This window comes from Ptychodera flava, chromosome 19, assembly GCF_041260155.1.
Source record: "Ptychodera flava strain L36383 chromosome 19, AS_Pfla_20210202, whole genome shotgun sequence".
Taxonomy (NCBI): Eukaryota; Metazoa; Hemichordata; class Enteropneusta; family Ptychoderidae; genus Ptychodera; species Ptychodera flava.
Window position 1 is genome coordinate 24819358 of NC_091946.1, and position 25485 is coordinate 24844842.

At 38.2% G+C, this 25485-nt stretch overlaps 1 protein-coding gene and 1 long non-coding RNA gene across 2 annotated transcripts in view; both read left to right on the plus strand.

The window, feature by feature from the left end:
* Positions 1 to 18382, plus strand: part of LOC139119029 (signal-regulatory protein beta-2-like) — a 56343-nt gene extending 37961 nt beyond the window's left edge. The window contains exons 2-4 of the mRNA XM_070682638.1: positions 16620 to 16943; positions 17192 to 17215; positions 17808 to 18382. Coding sequence (XP_070538739.1) covers positions 16620 to 16943; positions 17192 to 17215; positions 17808 to 17917 — 458 coding nt within the window. The 3' untranslated portion in view covers positions 17918 to 18382. The remainder of the gene's footprint in view (positions 1 to 16619; positions 16944 to 17191; positions 17216 to 17807) is intronic.
* LOC139119027 (uncharacterized) lies at positions 1042 to 4393 on the plus strand. Its single transcript, XR_011548841.1, has 3 exons — positions 1042 to 1236; positions 3234 to 3307; positions 3715 to 4393. It is a non-coding gene; the product is annotated as an uncharacterized lncRNA (long non-coding RNA).
* Positions 18383 to 25485: the final 7103 nt, after the last annotated feature.

The following is a 25485-nucleotide window of genomic DNA, read 5'->3' on the forward strand; positions in this document are numbered from 1 at the left end:
TACAGCCGAAAACAACACCAGCCGCCGAAGGACCTGTCACAACATACCCTCGCTGTTGTTCTCGATTTACACTTACCAGTGGAGACCTGTCTCGGATATTGCTGTTCCCGATATTGCCGCCTTTGATTTTCTTTGGTGGAAGGTACTGTGAAAACCCGGGAAAAAACTCCAGATCTGCTTTTGATTTGCATCTGGTACACCATCACGTCCCCGGGACGTACTGTTCATCTTTTGCACCAATTTCATCGAAGACCTGGAATAGCCTTGATGGGATTGGACGCTCACATATCTTATCACTGTGGGCCCATGGTGCCGGACAGGAACATAGTCGCCTGTTTCTTCTGATGACTGCTTTTTAAATGATGTAAACAAATAAGATCACCGGGACTTTGACAACACCGTCTTAATTCCACTGTCAAATGACATAAATTTCCTGTGCAAGTGGTTTTCGCACGCGTTTTACCGGCAAGTACACACTCAGACATCTTGAACAACACTTCATTGAGTTTTAGAAGAAAAATTCGCGCCAATATTTTTATCGTCTGCTGCTATATCATATGTGTGTACAAATGACAGTTTCACGGCTCTGGTATATACTGTCAGTGAATAGATCATGTAGAGGAAATAAATTCATTCTTGAAAAAATGGCAAGCGCCTTTATTATGTGCAAAGCCAGTAAACTAGTAGACATGTGCATATTGTCGCATTTGAAAGTTTGCACTACTAGCGATTGAAACTGGCGAATGTAAACAAACATGCGTAAATTTAGCGCCACCCTTTTTCAAATAGTGTTCCTATTTTTATCCAGGATCGGTTTTTTTTAGGCAAAGGGTATGTTGTAGTTTATAATAAAGAGAGTTATTGTACTCATTTATAGCAATCCCTTTTGCGTATTTTTCATCCCTTTTGAGAAAAGAGAAGATCTCCGTGTATTTCTATGCATGAAAACTACTTCGGTGAAGCATGCGCAGAACGTTTTTCTCCCCTGTGGGCTACAGCTGGATACATTTTACCCACAAACCCTAGCGGCATAAAGCCAGTCTTACTGCACTTACTGTACTTGTACATTTCGTCTCCCCGCCATCGTCGCGTAAATCAAGTTATACCGTCGTATCATAACGAGCACATAGTTCTTCGCTTGTCTCCACAGCCTTTCTGTGCTGTGAGTACGCTTATCCGGCTTTTTGCTGTACAAATTCTGAAGCGTGATTTTGATGGACTGTCGGTGTGGTGTCGGTAAGTAATTCAAAGTAATTTGTGTGTGATGTGTTGATTCTATGTCGTGATTTGATGTATGCACCTTTGTTCGATACCACGATTTGACTTGGACGCTTTGAGTTTACGGTTGAGAAAGTGAATAGTACGGTACATGCATCAAAAGAATTGAGAAGGAGCGCGACTGTGACTCGATCGCGACTGGGAGCTGTAGTTCCGAACTTGACTTTTTCATGGCATAGATTTGTACGGTCGGCTCTTGCCCTGCGTACCCTGCTGTGTGTTTCGGGCGTTACACGGCCCCCGCCACTATCATCTACATCATCACATCTTTCATCTAGTCTAATGAGGTCTTCCAAATCCTTTGTATTCATTTAGACCCATATTTTTGAGCAACGGCTTTTGAGATTTTCTGGCGCACGTTTGTTGGCTCATTATAAAGTGAGTCTTGGGGTCGACTGTTCAGAGATGACAGCTGTAGTTGCTTCATTGTAAGAAGGCAGACAAGGCCCTCTGTCACAAACCTTAAAAAGTCTGTAGCATGATTGAAAGAATCCATTACTTTACGCTTCACTGTTCTGTGATTAAATGTTTTCTTGGCGTGCGCCAATGTCAGCTACGCTGGCTCCTCTGTAGAATTCATCCATTAGATGTGGTGGGGCCGTGTAACACCTGAAACACACAGCACGGTACGCAGAGCTAGCTAGGTCGGGTAGATTTCTGTGTACGCTGCACTGTCTCCAAAACCCACGTGGGTCCGGCCCGACAGGGTATCCCTTAGCGTACACGAGAGGTCCTGCACGAAGAATAACAACTTGACTGGTGTCAATGTTATTACTATTTCATAAAAATAGTCCACGTAAAGATTGTTTTGTGACAATCGACGAGAGTCATAGGCTGGTTAGGCTAATTTGTCGTGGCACCTAATTTGTCGTGGCAAAGCCATAGATTAGGGTTAGGGATTTTAGATTGGGCAATAGTTTTCGTTCTCGTAGATGTCGCGGGGACATGGATATTCTAGGTACACTGGTAGCAATGATGAATAGTTACTATTATTGTTTGTGTATAGGGTCTGTTGTGGTGCTCCGAAAGGGTTTCAGGTAATATTTTCATGATATCGTCATAATAATATGTCTGATCATTTACATACTTTTTAGTTTCCTATAATGTGGGACAAGCTACTGAATTTCGATGGTTGGTACTCAGTGGCAAAGACTTTGCTTGGAAAATGCGTTACCATCAAAAGCGAATAAGAATGTAAAATGCCCCCAAAAATCTTCCAGACCCCCCACCCCCAGGATATCAAATGGTCCACCCCATAGGTGGGAAGGCTTGTATAATGAAAAAATGACATTTATTCATCATATTCATAACTTCCAGACAAATATTGCTTGCAAGATCCTGTGAGTAGGCCACCACTGTAATTGTTGATAGATCAATAAAGCCTGTCGGCTGGTAGGAACTGATCAATTAGTGTGTGTGTGTAGTGTGGAGATTTCCTGACTTTCCATCCTGTAAATTTTGACAATTTCTAAAGTACAGCTTGTAAAAAATTACACAAGTTTAGTAATATGCAGATTAATTTTAGTGCCCTTTCTTATCCAGCTTTGAGTGTTGAATGAATCATTATGAGGACAAAATGGTAATGTGATGAATGTCACAGGACAAAGTGATGATAAACCATGAATTCATTTATTATTCATGAAAAGTATACTCTATGAGTGAACTAATGAGGTTTAAATGGGTCCTAAAAGATAAACTTAATTTGATGAGATTTACATCCGTGTGTTGCCCTTATATTTCATTAAAACAAAATGACATGTCATACACACATCAAAAACATTAAGATAGCTATTTGAAGAGATTGTTGGACATGGAAGTTGTGTGAGAAATGTTAACAGAGCTTTCGATAATGTTGTATCACTGTTCTAGTAAATTATATGGCACTTCATGGAGTCAACAAAATTTATGACAGTGGTCATTTTAATCCTTGGTGTTATGTTTTTTTTCATTTGCAGAAGTGGTCTATTGATGATTACATCACCACAGGGCATTCATTAGGACATTCCAATTAAATCCACATATTTTTTGTGTGAGTTCATTCACTTTTGCCATTCTTTGTTAGTCCATGCAGCTTTTCATTGTGTGTGCATTCAGGCATCTAGGTAGATATTTCAGACATGCCCAACCGATTTCAATTTGTTCTTTGATACTATCAATGCCATCAGGCAGCCATTATGTTATATTTTGTGGCCATTCACAAAGATATGTCTGACATACCTGGACCAATGTCATGCAAACTTGCCTTTGTAGGAATGGTGTCGTGTCATCAATGATGAACTTGTTGGTCAATAATTTCCATGAAAAAAATGGAATAAGTTCTTTACATGTTGTAAAACATCAAATTCATCTTTTTGGCCAATTTTTTCACTGGTACAAATATGTATATTTAACAGGATGCAATGGATGTCTTACTTTGATTTTTTGTTTCTTTAACAGATTATACCAGGAGGCCATATACGTGGTGAAAATTCACTCGCCCATAGGAGGCACAGCAATAACTTGCCCACAGGAGGCGCAATAATAACTTGCCCATAGGAAGGGCGCAATAATAACTTGCCCATAGGAGGCGCAATAATCATTTGCCCATAGGAGGCGCAAACAATAACTTGCCCAAAGGGGTACAACACAATCACTTGCCTATAAGAGGCACAGACTGCCCAGTTGAGGCACAGTTGCCCATAGACGGTACAGACTGCCTGTAGAGGCGCGTTCAAGATCACAAATTGATAGTCAACAAGCATTGGTTACAACATTGCTGATAGTACTTTGAGCAAACACTGTTGTGGTTAATTTCGCATTTAGATCACAACTGATTTGACATTGATAATATTCAGTATTAACTTGCAGAAGAAAAAAAATAAGGCAGTAAAGTTTTGTCTTTGTCTTCCTCAGTGTACATTGTGAAATTATACCGTGAATATTTAACAGCACACAAGTTAGTGCTCTATCATTTACTTCCTGATAGGAAACAAGAGTATTGTTTACAGGCAGATTATTTGCAATCAAATAGAATTACTTCAGCGTACTGAATATATAAGGAAGACTGACATTTCTCTACAATTTCTGAAAATTGGCATTCATTTACTTCATAATAAACAAGAACAGTCATACCACATTCTATCATTGTCTACTTATAACTGACAACCCTTTTAACTGCTTTTTCTGTCTAGGTCCAGCTTCCCCAATAAAGTTGGACCTAAATTTTGTAGTGAAAGGGTTCAACGTCTAAACTGCACAATATTGACAAGCAATAACACATTCATAGTCTACAATCTCAACAAACACAATCATTCTTTCATCAATACTTCAACTTTTAGGTTTCACTTTTCATAGCATCAGAAGAAATCAAGGAAGCAATAAGCAACATCAGTCAAATTATTAATTTTTCTTCCTATACAAGTGCTTGAATTGACTGTAAGAACTTATTATAATATTAAGCACACCCATAACACAACGTTACTATAAAAGTACAATGAGAGTAAAAAAACTGAGCATAAAAGCAAAAAATGAAAGAAGTAAATTGTACATGCAACGAAAAAGACAGTTGCAGACTCCTCACAGATGTTACACAAAGGTTAATGTCGAAGGTGATGGTAATTGCTTGTTCCGTGCTATAAGTCTAGGACTCTATGGAACACAAGATCATCATCATGCAATAAGAGTACATACTGTTGACTATGTAATTGAACATTGGGACAGATATGAGGATCCAATTAAAGGTGAATATGAAGGCTGGCATATTGTCACTCAAGATGACTATAGGCAGTATATGTCCAGATCTGAACCAGGTAATGCAACTTATGGAGGGGACATTGAAATAAATGCTGCAGCGCTTGCATATAACATTAATATTGCAGTTCATCTTGACACTTTAAGTGAACCATTAGAGACTGTTGGTAATTCTTCTGTAAGTATACATCTTTTGTATCATGCAATCCGTGTTGAAGGAGAAATTGATAGTGGTCACTATGACTTTCTGCAAAGCACAGAGCAAAATTTGTCACAAGCAATAAATGTAAACAGTTTTGGACCAGTACAAACAGAGAAATCTTCTATGCCGCAAAATGAACATTGTGTAAATTATAGAGAAATAGAGAAACAGAGAGACATGATTGCCAAGAGAGAAAAGAGAGAACAAATAGAGTTTAGGCAAAGCGAAAAGCAAAGAGATTTAACAGCCAAGCAAAATAAACGAGCTGATCCAGCATACAGGCAAACTGAAAGGCAAAGAGATATGAATGCTAAGAAAATTATGAGAACTGATGAGCTGTACAGACAAACTGAAAGGCAAAGAGATGTCAATGCTAAGAAAACTATGAGAGCTGATGATGTGTATAAACAAACTGAAAGGCAAAGAGATGTCAATGCTAAGAAAACTATGAGAGCTGATGATGTGTATAAACAAACTGAAAACAAGAGAAACAGGACATCAATGAAATTGAGACGGTGTGATGATGAGTACAGACAAACTGAAAGACAAAGGAATGTAATTGCTAAGAAAACAAAGAGAAGTGATGATGTATATAAACAAACTGAAAACAACAGAAATAGGGAGTCAAAGAAAATTAAGACGGTGTGATGATGAGTACAGACAAAATGAAAGGGAAAGAAATGCTAATGCTAAAAAGACAAAGAGAACTGACCAGGTCTTCAGGGAAAGCGAAAAGATCAGAGATGCCAATATTAAAAGTATTAAAAGAACTGATAAATCATATAGAGAGAGAGAGCAAATGAGAGATAGATTAAACAAACTAAACAACAGAAGATGTAGTGCTGCCAAATCTATTGAAGAGCTGATACAATTTTTTCACGGTGCAGTTCAGAATGGCCCAAATTTTGTATGTGTGTGCTGCCAACAGCTGTGGTACAGAGAAAGTGTTTTGAACTACAATAATGTTAAAGAAAAGTTAAACACCTTTGCATCATCTCAGGCTACAGATAATGATATGGCACCATTATGTAAAACTTGTTATTCATATTTAAAAGAGTCAAAGTTGCCTCCTTGTTCTGTGGCCAATAACATGTCATTTCCATTAATTCCCCCCGAGTTACAGTTACATCCACTAGAAGAAAGACTTGTTGCCTTACGCATTCCATTCATGCAAATAAGAGAATTGCCAAGAGGTAGACAAGTTAGTCTCAGAGGTAACATAGTCAATGTTATAGCTGATGTATCAACTACTGTCTCTACATTACCTAGAACTTTAAATGAATCGCAGACAATACCTGTCAAATTTAAAAGAAAGATTAGCTATAGTCATGCCTATCAGGTAGAGAATGTCAGACCAGTGAAAGTCTTACAAGCAGCTAATTGGTTAGTTAAAAATAGCCCCTTATATAAAGCAGAACTGATTACAATATCTACAGATTGGGTTGTTTGCAGAAAGGATGAAAACCACAATTGGCAGGAATTTTGTGAGGAAAATGACGATCATGATTATTCTCACATGTCTGACAAACAAACATGTAAACAAGATGACAGTAATGATCATGATGATCATGATGATGATGATAATTGGACTGAAGAAATAAAATTGGAAGATCATCCTGCTGGCACACTGGATACAATGCTGTCACCTTTATATGATCAACACACAGACTCTGATGGCGCAGTTTGTTATGCACCAGGCGAGAACAATAAACCACTAGGAATATTTCAAGACAAATATTCTGAGGAGCTCTCATTTCCAACAATATATTGTGGTCAACCCAGACAAGAGAAACGCATAGTCCCTGTATTATATAGTACATTGTGTAAATGGGAACTTCGACACAAAGATAGGAGAGTTGCAAAGTCGATGCCTAACATTTTCTTTAAACTAAAAAAATTACAAATCAAGCAGATTAAAGACAAGGCAACATTATGTTTGCGAAAATGTAATCTGAAGGGCCGCAAATTAACAGCTGGTGAGCTTCAATCACCACAAAATGTTGATAAAATTGTTCGACTTGATGAGGGATTCAGAGTGTTGAAGACACTTAGAGGTTCACCACCATACTGGGAGAGTGCAAAGAAAGATATATTTGCCATGATACGTCAACTTGGTATTCCAACATTTTTCATGTCATTTTCATCAGCAGAATCTAAATGGATACATCTATTGAAAATTCTTGGAAGGACAGTTCACAACAAGGAATACACAGATGACGATGTATTGAACATGTCTTGGAATACAAAATCTGATTTGATAAAATCTGACCCTGTTACGTGTGCTCGACACTTTGACTATTCATTTCAACGATTTATGCATGATTTCCTAATGAGCTCACATCATCCAATTGGTGAAATACACGATTACTTTTACAGAGTGGAATTCCAACAAAGAGGATCACCACATATACACATGCTTGTATGGATTAAAGATGCACCACAATATGGTGAAAATAGTGATGATGACATCACACAATTCATAGATCAGTATATTACATGTTCAAATGATACCAGTAATGAATCCTTCGCTGAATTGATAAATTATCAAATGCACAGACATGCAAAAACCTGTAAGAAAAAAGGCCAATGTGTTTGCAGATTTGGATTTCCTGTGCCACCTATGCCAAGAACAATGATATTGCAGCCATTCCAATGGATACTGATGAAAGCACAGAACAGATCCTTCAAAAGCACTATGAAAATATCAAGACTGTTGTTACTGATTTACAATTTGGAGAAACTCTTTCTTTTTCTGAATTCTTAAATAAACTACAACTTGATGAACAAACCTATATTAATGCAATACAGTCATCTCTAACATCAGATAAAATATTCCTCAAGAGGTCACCAAATGAAATAAGAATTAACAGCTACAATGAAACCCTACTCAAAGCTTGGAGAGCAAACATGGACATTCAATTCATTCTTGATCCATATGCATGTGCCATGTACATCGCATCTTACATTAGTAAAGCTCAACGTGGAATGAGTAATTTGCTCAGTAGGGCTGTGGAAGAAGCAAGGGAAGGATGTCATGATATCAGAGAAAGTGTCAGGCATATAGGAAACAAATTCCTTAATCATGTTGAAGTTAGTGCTCAAGAAGCTGTTTACCTTGTTATGCAAATGAGACTAAGAAGAGCTTCACGCGGCTTCACATTTATTAACACATCACCCCTGATGATAGAGTTATCCTATTGAAACCTCTTGATGACATACAAAACATGCGTCCAAATGCTACTGACATAGAAAGTGATAGCATCTTGAAAAAATATGAGAGGCGCCCAAAAGCCCTTGAGAAATTGTGCTTGGCAGACTTGGCAGCATGGTACAGTTTTCAAAAGTTAAAAGATAACCCGCAAGATCATTATCAAGATAATGATGACTTCTACAAAACTGATGAAGAGGATGATGATGATGAAAACAACACACAATATATCAGATACGTGGCCTTGTGTATAAAAAACGCACCAAAAGTAAAGTTATCAGATATGTTCGTTTCAATAGGGGAAAGACAAAGAAAATCATTACAGAGAGTTAATAATGTTGTTTTATCCTTGGCGAAATGAAAATGAACTCCTTACAGGGTGCAAAACATACTATGATCGTTACATGCAAGTGAAATTTGAAGTAGATTCTAAAGAAAAGGAGTACAATAAAAATGCTCAGGAATTAGATCAAGCTATTGAAGCAGTACAAAACACAGCCATTGATATGTTTGATAATGTTGCTCCAAATACACAACATCAGGAACATCAAGACATTTTAGAAGGATCAAGGCCAAGTGACACATTGAGTATGTTTGCACCATGTGATGAGAGTCATTCTAAATATGACATTGGACAGGACATTGGCATCAGTACAAATAATCCCATTATTGAAGATCTTCAACAACCACGAATGGCTGATAATGAATTATATCCACTTTTACAGAAACTCAACAAGAAACAAAAAGAAATATTCTATCACATAGTACATTGGATGAAAACAAGGACAGAGCCGTTAAATATTTTGTAACAGGTGGCGCTGGTGTAGGGAAATCTCTTGTTCTCAAATCATTGTATCAAGTACTTTTAAAATATCTTTCAAATCTTCCTGGTGAAAATCCTGACAACATACACTTATTACTAGTTGCACCTACTGGAAAAGCTGCTTACAACATTAAGGGTACTACAATTCATTCAGCTTTTCAAATTCCTGCATCCCAAGGTTTTCATTATAGACCACTGACATCAGAAAGACTTAATACTCTACAAGCAAAATACAGGAACTTAAAAGTCATATTCATAGATGAAATCTCCATGGTTGGTAATGGTATGTTAAATTATATCAATCTCAGACTACAACAGATAATGGCCAACAATAAAATCTTGGTGGTGTCAGCGTTGTTAGCTTTGGCGACTTATATCAATTAAAACCTGTCTTTGATGGTTGGATATTTAACGACCTTCAACATGATTATGGGCCATTGGCTGTCAACATCTGGAAAGACCTGTTCAAAATGTTTGAATTAACAGATATTATGAGGCAAAAGGATGACCAGAATTTTGCTAAATTACTCAACCGTATACGTGAGGGAAAGCATACATCTCATGACATAAAAGTTCTGCAAACTCGAATAGTCAGTGTTGATAAAAAAACTTCATCTATTGATGAGTCGACAGTACATCTTATTGCGAGAACAGACTTGTTGATGACCACAATGCAATAGCATATGACAGACTTACAGGAATAAAAACATGTATACCTGCTACTGATACAGTCATTGGCGATGTCTCTGAGATCATAAAACACAAAACATTAGGTATTGTTGTCATGCTTCCTGCTCAAAAAACAATGGGGTTAGTTTCTAAATTATCAATTGGAACAAATCAGCGTATTGAGCTTTGCATTAATCTGTCTGTAAATGATGGATTGATAAATGGTACTCCAGGAGTAATCAAATACATCGATGGACCTGATTTGCATCATGTTACTATTCTATGGATTTTATTTGATGACGATTGTGTTGGCAAAAACCTGCGACGTGAAAAACGGCATTTAATACATGACAAAGTATCTCACAGATGGACGCCAGTTTTACAGATATCACGGCAATTTAGAGTGGGAAGACACAAAAATGCAGAAGTTGTGAGAAAACAATTTCCACTCAGACCAGCTAGTGCCAAAACAATACATCGTTGTCAAGGTGATACACTTAACAATGTGGTTGTGGACTTCAGTACAGCAAACAAGAGAAATCAGTGTCATGTACACTATGTTGCTTTAAGCAGAGTGACTAAACTTACAGGTCTCAACATAACCACATTACAAGAAAATCAAATATCAGTTAGCACTGATGTTACACAAGAGATGCAACGCATGAGAACCCATTCCATGCTACAACTCTGTTTCACATTACCATATATTATATCGAACAGATTCATTATTACTTATCAAAATGTGAGATCTCTTCATTGCCATTTTCAAGATGTTGCTAGTGATTTCAGCTTAACTTCAGCTGATGTACTAATTTGCAGTGAATCAAGACTACAAACCGGCGATCACAATGATGACTTCAAAATAGCAAACTTCAACCTTTTCAGACAGGATGATAAAAACCGTCAAAACAACACCAGACCATATCATGGTATGGTTATGTACAGCAAAGAAAACACTCTTGAAGCTACCCCACAGACACTGCATTGTTTTAATACAGATTTCTTAATTGCAATACACAAAACAACATTTGGTTTAGTTCAAATTGTTGGTGTTTACAATCCACCATCATCACCTACATCAAACTTACAACATGCTCTTCTTCAGCTCATCCATACACTTGAGTACAATCTACCAACCGTGATCATTGGTGATTTCAATGTTGACTTACAAAAGCAAACACAATCTACAAGACAACTATCTGAACTTATGACAAAGCACTTCAACTACACACAAGTTATTGAGGAGTCAACAACAGACTATGGATCATGCCTTGATCACATTTACACTAACATCCATTGCATGCAAAGTGGTGTACTTGAGTCATACTATAGTGACCACAAACCAATTTGGATTGCATTGTAAAATAGAATTAAATCAAAAACTGCGGTCATACTAATTACTGCCCGTGACTACCCGTAGCTGCCTGAGAACTGCCCGAGGAAAAAGTGGGACAAACAGGTTCAGTTTATTTCATGCCCAGCCAACCCAAAATATCATTGATTTGACGTTAACCTGATGTTTTCTCCAGCCGTTTTGAAACACTGAAGACACCGGGCTTCGAGGACGTCGCCAGCTTGACATTGAGTTCATACCATTCAGTCCGAGAGATGGTACAATAATCTCGCCAAACGCTCACAGTTTGACAGCTTACCACCCCTTGCACTGAATGGTATGATCTCACAATCAACTGTAAAGAAAAAAAAATTGAAAGATTTCTGCAGTGATGTCAATTACACTTAAGGATTACTCAGCAAGGGCACTTTGCAAGACCAGTACTGGTTAGCCACTTTCATACAGAGGAATTTCTCCTTACTACTCTTACACAAAAACACTCCATTATTTCTCCGTACTACTCATACTAACTCTCTATTGCTATTTAAACTATGTCCTTCTCAATGGCTCATTTTAATCTATTTTCTTGAAAGATTTATCAAAAATAGCCATGTTGTTTATTTTTACTTGAGTTCTTAAAAAATAAAAATGGTTTTCTGAAAGAATGCGTATATGGCTTTTCATTACTTTATGGTGATATCACTTTGGCCTATACAGTGTGAAGCACTGTACCAATCAATTGCACTTGTTATGTAAATGCTGATACAATGCCAGAAGCCAAAGACATTCAGCATTTTTTCCACCGAATTCATATTTGTAAATAAAAGGCCGTTGTCATTGGTCTGTCATGATAATGTCCATGATCTTGATCATCACAGCTTAAAAAACTTTAAAACTATGGCAAAAGTTTAAATTTACAGACAAATGCAATATCTATGAAAACACGTGAGCATTTTCAGTTCATGTCTGGTTAATATATATCCGTTATTTCTAAAATCATTAATTATGCAAATGAGCAAAAAAGTATGCAAGCCGCACCCACCAAAAACTAATCACTTCTTGCCATTTGCTAACCCAATATATGTACTAGATTTGATTCTGATCTGATCAGCCGTTTTTGAGATATCGGACCAACAGACAGACAGACAGACAGACAGACAGACAGACACACAGACACACAGACAGACACACGGACGCACAGACAGACAGACAGACAGACACAGACAGACATCGCTGAGACATATGCTCACGTGTGTGAACACGTGAGCAAGAAACGAACGTTGCAACTTGAATTTGTGTATCAAAGCTGTATGGCGAGTTGATATGTGATCCGAAATAGGCGGCGGACGGCCACTCTGTTCCGATTGCTTTCGTATCTCGTCACGTGACATTCTTATACTGAGCCGCAAGCGACGTATATAAAGCGGATGCGTACACATAATAATGGCTGCACTAAGTGTTGTTTACTAATTAAATGCAGACGATATGTAAATTTATGTAAATTACCCAAAGCCTAGCTAAGCTAGATTCTGCCCCCCCCCCCCCTTTGGGCAATGTACACAATCTGTGGATATCTGAAAATCAAAAATTGATCGAGGGTCAGGACAAATTCTAAACAATAAGTAGACTCCTACCACATCGGGTCTAGCACGAGCCTTGTTCGTACGGTTGTTCACTGGATACGCTACGAACAAAATAAGCAACTGCCGTACATATGCGTAGTGTGCGAAATTGCCGTTTGTGGAGAGTCTCACAGGCATGGAATAGGCGCGTATTAGTAAGGCCAAAAAATAAATTGTGCTATTCCGATGACATGGTTTTCAAAAATAGGGTGGTAGGTAGGTCGGCAGAATTTTTTTCCTAAATATTTTTATTTTTATATTTGCATTTTTCAGAGGAATAAAAAACATAAAAGACATTCTCATTCAAGCAAAAATCAAATGCCAAGTAACGAACGCGTGATTTTACGGATTTTTTTTCCTTTTTCTTTTACTTCTGTGTTTACGTAGCTCTAAAAAGTTTAGGGTCGGCAGGTAAGAAATAGGGTAGGTCGGGTTATCGAAACAGCACAATTTTTTGTTCGGCCTAAGTAAGCCCCAAGGGACGAATCTGATCAGCCAAAGAACACAAACTAAATACTTGATGAAAGTGCTGTCTAATGCTCAAAGTTATATTGTAGATCTGAATAAAGTTGATAAATGAGAAGTGAAGTATTCATTAGCGGGGCCTGATCGTCTCTTGTGTGGCACGGCCCTGGCTCTAGTGGCCTTGAACTTTCACGTGACTCAACAGGTTGGTGACAAAGTTTACTTCAAGCACAGGGTGTTGTCTAAATGTCCGTCCCCAGGGGTGAGTAGGTGTTTCGTTGTATTGCTAATAAAGATATATTCTACCACCCTTTGGTGTTTTGGCCTTAAACTTAGCACTGCCCTTGACAATCTTGCGTTAACGTTTTATCAACATGCTGTATCTATTATCTGATGAGTTTGAGTGCCTAATTGGCCAAAGTAAGCAAGGGTAAATTACTAAGCTGTGGACGCTGTCACCAGATTATCACCGGATTAAATTTGACAAAGTCAAAACGAACGCGCCAGTAAGGTATAACTGAAGAAAGGGGCGAAACTCTCAAAAGCCGTGTTCACAGAAATCTACTTTACAATAAACATTCCTAATTTTTCGAACGTCAACAGTTTTCTGACATGTTTAAACGGGGACTGGCAAATCTATGCCTTCGTCGGTTGCTTCTTTGAGCTGTAGGACGCTAATCGAAGAGGTGGAGTCAGTGTCCCGATGTGGTCCGTCAGACCGGAAGCCGGAACTACAAACCTTTAACCTTAGAAATGTTTAGTTTAAGCCCACATGATCGATAGAGGTAAACAAATTAGCCAACATGCTTTGGGATCGAGGGTCAAGCTCATCGGTGTTTATAAACACGGACATGACAATCCATGTATTTTTGACTACAGCCAGTCATCGTTTGCGGGAAGAAACTCGCCGCTTGTAAACATAAAAACTGACTAGTCGGCAAAAGTATTTTCATGCCTTATATATGCTTATTCGTTTCAAGACGAGATGAAAGCTGCGAAGACACATTGGAAGCATAGTAGTACTCAACCAGGTTGATCTATACGTTGGGGAGATACTGATGTCACAGTCTTGTCGAACGAAAACGGGGATGTTTAGGCCATAGCAAAGACGATAAATCAGTCAGCTGAATAAAACGAATTTTTTGGACACCATATCTTTTTATGTCAGGTTTTGAACCCGTGTGAAACCTTTCGTAACAATGTAATAACTATACAAAACCTTTGTAGTTTTGGACATATCTTTTTATGTCAACGTTTGGACACGCTTTAGAAATGCATGATATAGCGTACTTTATATGTCTGACTGTCGGGGAAACACTTCTTGCGCCGCTGTCGGACTCAGTCGCGCGATCACGGTGTCTTTCCCTCGCACATTCGCTTTACCAAAAATGTGTTTTTTGTATAAAAACCGCAGCTTTACAGTTAGGATGTTAGACTTCGAAGTTTATGCAATCCATCATCATATGGCCACTGGCTCGCCTTTACATGTTATGTGGGACTTTGCTCGGAGTTCACTACAATTTGACGTAGGTTTCGTCGACTGATAGAATGGAATAACAGAGATGTGTACATCGGACACAAATGCACTGGGGTTTTTTTCGCCTCCGTCGGACTCAGTCGTTGTGTCTTTCCCTTGTACGTCAGCTTTCTCAAAAATGTGTTTTGTATAAAAACAACTTTACAGTGAAGGATGTGATCCCTCGAAGTTAGTAATACACTTGTCGATTTGATATGCGAAGACACACTGACGACCGTTTATTTATTAGTTCTCAAACCTGGTGAAAATCATTCCGCGACACTAATCGATTATATGTCTTTTGGAGAATGTCCTAAGAACCTGACATGACCCTTGTTTGATGCGTTAGGTAGTTGAGTATAAGGATTGATAAAATAATGTATCAAAATATACACAGATTCACGCGACTGCACTATCATTTTCTTGGCAGCTCAATGACGTTTATGGCCGAGAGGGTGGGAGCATAAGCAGTATGCAGTACATTGCATGCTTTCCATGCAAAATCCGGCTTTGACTAATGTTCCCGTCCTGTTTCCGAGCATAACTTTCGAGCTGCGTAGCTAGTAATGTTGTGGTCAAGATATCTGAATCGTTCGTGTTCGAAATACTTCTTGATTTGCAGAGAGAACACTCGACCTTCTTGTTTGTGTTTTAACTTAGCACATGGGGTCAATTGAAAAATTCAAAGCAAAATACCGCGGTGTATAACATTTGCAAGCACGTAGTCACCAACCCACAACACTGCTTGTACTGCAAAGCACATAATCGGTCGTATGTAAAACATGTCTTTTGTTATTTGAAAAAAAAAGACTAATACAAAAGTGTACGTATTACAAGAACGCAGTTGATAAACTGGACAAGTTGAAGGCGAGCTCGAACGTCGAGTTAATAAAGTCTTTTCTGTTCTTGTTCTCGACTAACACGGAATTTTTCAATATACCGTGAAGTCTGATTCAGTTCGATGCGGTGTTAGGCACGTTGACCAACGTGGTTTTTGCCGGGCCAGCAGTAAGAGTATAAACACATCTCCGATACGTTACCAAGGTGTGTGGAACACATACCACGCATTCCTTGGAGGTCCTCCTTTCCGACCTGTTCGTTTACAAATGAATATTCAAGTTTGTTTTGCCTTCTGTTTGTTTATGAATACATGAATATAAAGTGTCCACTAGTTTTACGGACCACCTCTGGACACGGATTTTGATTTTGTCAAATTTAATCCGGTGATAATCTGGTGACAGCGTCCACAGCTTAGTAATTTACCCTTGATTACTTTGGCTAATTAGGCACTCAAACTCATCAGATAATAGATACAGCATGTTGATAAAACGTTAACGCAAGATTGTCAAGGGCAGTGCTAAGTTTAAGGCCAAAACACCAAAGGTTGGTAGAATATATCTTTATTAGCAATACAACGAAACACCTACTCACCTGGGGACGGGACATTTAGACAACACCCTGTGCTATGAGGGAGAGTTTGGGAGTCATACTTTTCAGCAAAACGAATACAAAAAGATCGGGAAAAGGCATTTTTGTTAGGCTTTTTTTTTTACGTTTTGAAATATCACCCAGAGATAACGATTCTGAATGTATTCAAGCGAAAAGAGAGACAGTTCTATTGCCGACACAGGTACATAAATTTCAAATTTGATACGATGGCGTACGGTCGCTGCCAGCAGTACAGCCTTATGACCATGCATAGGCTAATACTATGATTTTTTAAAAACCAATCATTACGCTTGCGCAAACTTATTTAACTTATCATTTATTCCAGCACATCCTGTATGGAAGACTTTTCCAAAAAACTTGAACGCAACGGTCGGTGATGATGCGAGTCTTTCTTGCGCGTTATTGGGCTTGGAGAAAGATGGACCTACGAGATGGGAGCACAGAAGAAATGGCAAAACTAATTATCAAATCGTCATCAGAGGAAATACTTCATACGATCCATGCTGTGAAATATCTGGTGACATTTCGCAAGGAGAGTACAACCTGCTTATCCGAAATGTCACAGCTGAAGACGCGGGAGAGTGGAGATGTGTACATCTTCAGGCACGACCGAAAACAAAAAAGGCGACCCTGACTGTACGATTGGCCGGTACGTACTTGTGTCGTTTATTTGCAGCGATAACCATAAAATATACTCTTTCGCTAGGGTAGCTTACATGAAGGGTCAATTGGTCATTTCGCAACAATATTATAGTCACTTGGTTAAACTTGAGATGCAGTTTTCGATATTTGACTATGTTTTACTATAATGGCTTGGAGAGGGATGGAGCTGATCCGAGAGTACATCGTCCGGATCAATGATACCAACATTGATATATAACTGTCTGTTTCTTGCAGATGATAATGAAGGAACATCCAGAGGTAACGTATTTTTTTCCTTTGAATATAGCTAGTACGAATAAGCTCTCCGATCACATCACAGCTTCGCAGGCTCCCCGTGTTAAAGCCTGCTTTACACATAGAAAGACATCAGCGGGCTTGTTCCACCACATATTTCAGAACTGATTGAGAACGATTTGAACGAGTCGAACAGTGACGATTTCTTTATTCAAGCTCTAAACTTAAAGTGACTTTTCAGAGACACCGCCCACGTGCACACGCCATATCAACACCGGTTATTTGCTTATTCTGCTCCACTTTAAAGGCATGCCCTATACCCTTAGGTCAAGTGGAGTGACCATGGCATACAAAAGGAAATCTCTTTGGCATAAAGTGCCGAAATGCAATAGTTCTCTCAGAGTCTCTGTAGCAAAAATATTGAAATGTAATTCTCACGACGCAGTATTTCATTAGCATTGGACTACTCGATGTGGACCGATCAGGGACACTGTCTATTTGGTCCTCGTCTCAAGCAAAAATATGTTGACTATATGCCACTGCCCTTTCTAGCGAAAACAAAACTGGCGTAATTGTCTAATTTTGTGTTTGTGTTTTTGTTTATTTTACATTTCAGAGGAGAGAACGGGAGAATCCCGAGGCCTAGCAACTGCAAGTCCGAGTTACAGCGTCATCGTAGCCGCGGCGGTTGCTGTACTCACTGTATTTGGTTTCCCAATATTTTAGATTTTCGCCATGCGTTAAGTAACCATGAAAACAAAGTTCGCTATTACTCTTTAGTGCATCTTTAAGAGAATGACATGGAAGGAAGTGTCTCATTAGTTTGAAAGCAAGAGCCTAGAAATGCTTTCATAGCATTGTAGAATATCTTTTTGTCAATTATCAATACTTTGTGTTTCGCTCAAGTTCAGTGTAGCCCTGATTGATGACTTCAACCAACTTGATGTCACACACTTTGCAATAGTAAACTGTATCTGCTATTACTTTTTGTAGCATTTTAAATGGCAAGCTAATGCAATCATCTATAATTTTTACACTTGTAAACCAGGCATGAGAAGCTGCCTTGCTGCGGTACATTGGTCTAATAAGGATATTATGACAAAACGTGTCCTTTTCACGTTTTCCGTCATGCCATGAAGCGTTTGCTTCTTCATAGCAATAAACTGGTTTCAAGTGTATATTCTTTCCATGAATTCTCGTTATTTAGACGAATTTCGGTCACATCACTTTTATTAAGAAAACAACGTCACCGGTTCCCCAGTTACAGTTGAAAAGCCCATACAACGCCATCAGCGGGCTTGCTCCGCCATATGTATCTTAACTGGCTGAAATATTCACACCACGAAGATCTCTTATTCGATCACAAGCTGTAAACTTACAGTGAAAGTCTCAGAGACAATTGCTCATGTCATACGGACACCGGTCTGCTACTCCGTTGTGGCATACCGTCCACGGTCAGGTGGAGTGACTGCCCTGATAAATGAAATTTGTTCGGCACAAAATGTTGAACGCTCATACATCTATCAGCTAGCCTTTTCAATTGACTGAATTGTGAAGTTCTGGTTAGCGTATGTTGCAGGGCCTGTTACAGGGTCTGAAAATTTGTCCTATTTCAGGGGTGTATATTTTCAGAAAAATGGGCTAATTTTGTCGACAGAAATTAATACAGGAATAATTGTGTGCACATTAAAATATTATCAACCCTGTTGTAGGTCTGTATTCACATTGCTGTGTACAGTCCTGTAAATACAGTGCTGAGACAGGCAGAAATTTCAGATGCTGTCACAGGTCCGTGTCAACAATAGGTCCTGTTCCCACAGCCCTAGATACAGACCTGCACATCACATGCATCAGCCCCTATCACAGCAATCACGTCTATAGCTGTGATATCGCAGCGGTACTTGTGGCGTATATCGAACGCGCTCGGGTCATTGGGGTCATCCCGGTGACCCCAATGACCCGAGCGCGTTCGTATATACAAGTACCGCTGCGATATCACAGCTAGGACGTCTATAGTCTGTAAAAACACTAACACTCCCTAGTGACTAAGTGTGCTCTATGTGGTACGCTACAAGCATTCAGAACAAACTGACAAAGAAGTTAGCCGACTGCACCATGCATTGGGGGAGGGGAATTACATGTATTACACAGAGGAGACACAATTTATGCAATTACTCTGGAGGAGGTCATGGGGGCACGTACCCTTATGACCTCTCCTGCCACATGACATTTTCAGTGAATATTAAACATGCAATGGAGTCATTTGGTGGTCATTCGGAGTGTTTTAAACAATTACATTACAAGCAGTTTTCATGAACACTCAAACTTATATAAATTAATTCATGATTATTATAAGACACAAAACGATTTGCAATTACTACCTTCTCAGTGACAATTGGAAAGAAATTTATGTGAAACTGCAACTTAAATTAAGCTACACCTAGTCTAAATGCAGCTGTTGCATGTTTTATTTGAATGCAGGCTGTATTCAGAAATTTACATAATATATATATATATATATATATATATATATATATATAATATATATATATATATAATATATATGTATGTATATATATAAACATATACATATACATATACATATATAGACACACAAACATATACATATACATATATACATATACATATATAGACACACAAATATATATATATATATATATATATATATATATATATATATATATATATATATATATATATATATATATATATATATATATATATATATATATCCTGTAATATTATTTGAAAATTTGAAAGACAAGCTCAATAATTAGTACGCATATTAAGACATTAGAAGGCAGTTGTTAACATGTGCCCCTGTATAATTCTGGACAAACTGCATTGCCAAACTTGTGCTTAAAGTTGATCGAAATTGAGAAAGAGTTATTCCGAAACATGCAGATATGTTCGTGGACAAGCTGAATTGAGTATCCCACCATGTTTTAAGGGAGTAAGAAAGAGAAAACTGTTACAGGAAGCGAAGCACAACAAATAGACAATATTACTAAATGTGTCGAATAAAAAAAAACAAATATATGCAAAAACAACTAGGTACATTTAAAGCGCAGGAAAGGTATGACCATACATATCATTCATAACAGGAATTAAGGTGAAAACGAATGCAATGAAATCTGGTGTTATAAAAATTAAGCGCCAAAAGGATGCACCGAAAACGAATGATGTTACGCCGGAAAATGGAACTGAAAACTAAAGACAGAAAGTAACTGTGGGACTATTGTATTTTTTATTTATTGTTTGCTTGCAATCTTTTTTATTCTCTCCTGCCCTTCTTGGCTTATCGTTTTCTAAGGCAACCCCGCTCCCCCACCCACCCCCACCCCCCAAAAAAATCTTCCGAATAATGGTCCGCCCATGAGTCATACTGCTGTACGGGCATGGATAAAATCCTATTTAGAATCACAATGCCCTTTATTATGAACCAAGAGTCAAATGTGTTTATTTGATTGAACCCTAGCTTGGTTTGCAAAGCAATGGATGCTTCGTTTCCCTCCTCAACTGTAGCAAAAGGGGTTTCATTGTTTTCCAATCTCATTTTTGCCAAGGTTGCGGTCAAAATGCTGCCAAAGCCTCGACGCTGGAAATCAGGTGAAGGGTAAGTAAGACCGATATCACCCCATTCTTTGGCAATGACCCAAGAAACAGGCTGTCCGTTGTCCTTGAAAATGGCCAGTGTTTGTTGATGTTTGATCGTGTTTACGTAAAAATCAAGAGCATGCGGTGTACCATACCTCCATGCATCATGTAACAGACTTGCATGCGTTAGTCCAAGGGGCCTACTCTGAAGTTCGTTGGTAATTCCTTACTTATCGCCAGATCTGCAAGTTCAGTGTTGTCCAGAACGTATGAATAGGCTGGTCCGACATCATCTGATTTCAATTCATTTCTTTGAGGAAGTCAGTGACAACGTCCATTGCTGGATGTTGACAATTGAACGCAATCCTTTCGCCCTGTCCTACATCAACAACGCCAGGTATCCTTATCATCGCTTTTAAATTCTCTTGTTCTCTTGTGAAGCAAACATACCACCGTTCTGTATGTTGTGAGTTCACGTGCCACACTGCTACCACGCTGGTCAGTTCTTCCAGATCTCTGTTATCCACATAAACATCAATACACGGCCACACGTTGTTTGCTCTGTGACTGTTCTTGATCAGGTAGTAGATTTGTAACGACACCGGTTTCCACTTGTCCAATGCTTTAATCAATGAGGGAATTTCAGACAAAGTCACCTTAAAAGCCATTTACTGGAGATAGGGAACAAAAAATCCATTTGTCATGAGAAACAATCCTGGTTTCACTGTCCGAGAAGATATGATTGCATCATGAAAGACATCCTAAGACACATAGACATGAATATTCTGATAGTGAGGCAGGGCCAATTAGCCTATCCTTTGATTAGCGTCGTTACGTTCAATTCACCGATTAATTTACACTGGGGATATGTAATGACATTATACAAAACAGGTACAAAACAATCCTGGTTTCACTGTCCGAGAAGATATGATTGCATCATGAAAGACATCCTAAGACACATAGACATGAATATTCTGATAGTGAGGCAGGGCCAATTAGCCTATCCTTTGATTAGCGTCGTTACGTTCAATTCACCGATTAATTTACACTGGGGGATATGTAATGACATTATACAAAACAGGTACAAAACAATCCTGGTTTCACTGTCCGAGAAGATATGATTGCATCATGAAAGACATCCTAAGACACATAGACATGAATATTCTGATAGTGAGGCAGGGCCAATTAGCCTATCCTTTGATTAGCGTCGTTACGTTCAATTCACCGATTAATTTACACTGGGGGATATGTAATGACATTATACAAAACAGGTATATTTCTCTGGCACTTTAGGGGGCTCATGCATGGATCATTTTAAAGCTCTTGGTGTACGAAAACTTTTCACCGGCTTTTTGGAAATAAAAATTTTTAATTTTCTCCATAGAGTTAACACTGGAATGGCGGCCATTTGAATTTAAAATATCGGTAAATTTTGGGTAATGTGTTTTTCTTGTACCAAAATTTGCACGGTGACCCCAAATTTTATTCTTGATTTTGAAAGAGAGTTGTCCAAAGTTTCATTGAGGAAAGTTTAATATTACCTTAAACACATGAGTTTTACAGGCATGTCTTGGTGACGACACCACAGGCGTTATGTGGACCGGGTACTTTATGCTATGAGCTTATGCTACGTCCGACGTTCTGTTATCTAGCCTTATCACCATATATAACAGAATGTCGGAACGTAGCATAAACTCACAGCATAAACTACCCGGTCAACATAACGCCTGTGGACGGCAAGTACCATACTGTACTGTGAACAGTAGGAAAAGTCACCACGATTCACACGCAACGGCTGCCTGATGGTCGTATTGGATCGTATCGCAAAAGAATTTGATACATGTATATCGGTCATAATACATGTTATTCATGAAACACTCTTCTTTAGTAGCCAATGTGGCCTTAAAAAAGAGCGTCCCCCCACTTTTAGGCTCCATGATCAAGCGAGCCTGAACCGTGACGATCTCTCAGGACTGGAAAAACTTTAGAGAGAAGGAAGGGCGGTATTGCAGTCCCATTACATCGTAAATCTCCAATTGTACATTCTTTATGTTTCTTAATTTGTTTTCGTTTCGTATTTTACGAACGTTGCAAGCGAAAGCGAGAGCAGAGCTGATTCCAAATTTATTTTCAGATTTCGCCGATTATCGAGGGTCAAACAAGAACAACAACTTGAACGATTAGCGCACAAAAGATTGTTTCAGTTTAATACCTAACCTTCTAGACTTGATGATCCAAGTCTGTGGGCATATCAAAACATGTATTTTAAATATATTTAAGGACTGAACATCGGCAGACCGTCTCGCTAAGCCATTGCGTAGATCGTTGGATGAACGCCTGCTGCTGTCGAGAAAAGCCAGGGGACTTGTACTTGTAGGCCAGTCTAGTAATCTTCTATACAATGCGTATAATACTCAAACGTATAATATTACTCAAGTGTCCATGGCCACGACTCCACAACCGGTCCTGAAGGAAAAACTTCGAAAAATACTTTATTTTCTCCTGACATACATCGCCACGACCCCACGACCGGTCGTGAAGGAAAAACTTCGAAAAATACTATTTTCTCTCGATGTTTATCCCCACGACCGATCGTAAAGAAAAACGTTAAAAGAATACTTTTTTCTTCTCTCCATGTTCATCGCAGGACCCCACAATCAGACTGGCCTTGATCGAAAAATCCTCCGTATCACCGTACGACTTGGGGTATCAAAAGAAAACAGCAAATTTAAATGCATTTTATTTTCCTTCGAAATCAATCCATCATCCGGGTATTGTTAGACGTATTCTTTAACACACAGCGGATATTTGATTATGCTGTAGTTCGTGACTGAAAACAGTAGCGTGCTCATTAAAATCGTTGGTTCATTTTGAGCCGGATATCTCCGGCCAAGCCCGATTACGTGGTCCGACTCTACTAGACTTGTCTAAAACTGTGGGTAAATATCCTATATTGGAGATTTCACCACCCACGGTCCACCTCACATACATGACCACACAATTCTAATTTCGATACCGTGTTGTCTAGTAGCTGTAAATATCCGATATCATATAAAAGTGTAACGGTGTTTGATCACGGAGACATAAAGAACCAAACTCCATGGTTTGATAAAGCCATGCAGTGCATTGTGGGATAACTGGGTTGCAGTTATGAACCAATTGCATTGGTTTGCAGCAGGATTGCAAAATTCTTGACACTTTCACAAAAGACTTGGGATGAGAAGTCCGATGATTTTCAAAATGTATTCAAAAAGTGGTGTCATCGGGCAAAGTTTCTTCATAAAATGGCAAAATTATTCCTTTACATACAAAATCACAGCGAAGTCTGGCTCCTTTGTTTCTTTATTTGTTAGGTATGATTATTTCCACATATATATATATATATATATATATATATATATATATATATATATAATATATATATATATATATATATATATAATATATAATATATATATATATATTATATATATATATATATATATATATATATATATATATATATATTCCATATATAATATAATCACCCTTAGAAAGGGCAAGTATTCAGAGAGAGTGGTGAACACACATGGAGTACTTACTCCTCATGCCAAAGGATGGGTATTATTTATTTCATATGTGGGATTGAGTTAGAAAACTTTTTAAAGTATTATTTATTCACTATACTTGTCTAAACAAATAAAAGAAGCAAACAAACACCAGTTCCTAATCGACAAACATGAACACAAATACAACACTTTATTGTATCTTTACTGTATATATGGAAATACAGTAATTCGTAACAAATAAACACGCATAAAGAAAGAAAGAAAGAAACAAGGAGCCAGAGTTCCCCGTGAAAACACTCAGAAGAGTCTACAAAAAGATCCGTAGTCAGTTTTTCTGTGCGTATTTGATAATGCATTATCATGTACCTTCATCGCAGAGTCAGTAACACGCATTTATGAGATATACTTTAGAAAAGATTACACGGCAGGAAATACCGATACTTCCAGTTTCAGTCAGCTCAAGAAAGTAGGACAGGCACACTTTTTCTCTTTATTTCTTGTTGAGTCACAGCAACCTACAACATGAACCATTATAAAGAATATGACAATATTTCTACTTTTGCGCAGTCCTCTACATTAAAGCCATAGTTGCGAATGTGTAATAAACCGATCTAAAAATATCCTATTTTCCATGAGTTTTCTTTGAATAAGCCTCATTAAAGACTGAAAAGTGTATAACACTGTCATAAGTGTCGGCAGTGGCATGAAAATTCAAATGTTTTTAAACATAATTTTAGATTTCCTGCTATTTTCAAAAACCAACCATGTGACAGAGAAAATAAAGACTACATAAACAAAATGTTGGCCGTCATGTGTTATGCATTCAAGTAAATGGCACCATGGTTGTTTCTTGTATGATCACCATGTTTATGTGTAGGAAATACTGCATTTTTGTACTTTTCCGTCGGGGTGCCATTTTATGAGTGCCGCACCTGTTTATTATTTAAACTGTTAAGGTAGCTAGATACCTTATAGACACTTTCGGATTTTTATTATTTCTCAGTTATGAAAGACCAAAACCCAAATAAAGTTATATATTTTCTGAAAGCCCAGGCATTGGGAAATCCGACCGTGAACAGAACACAGTCATTATTCGCATAATAGTCACGCGAGAAGCGTTTTCCAAAA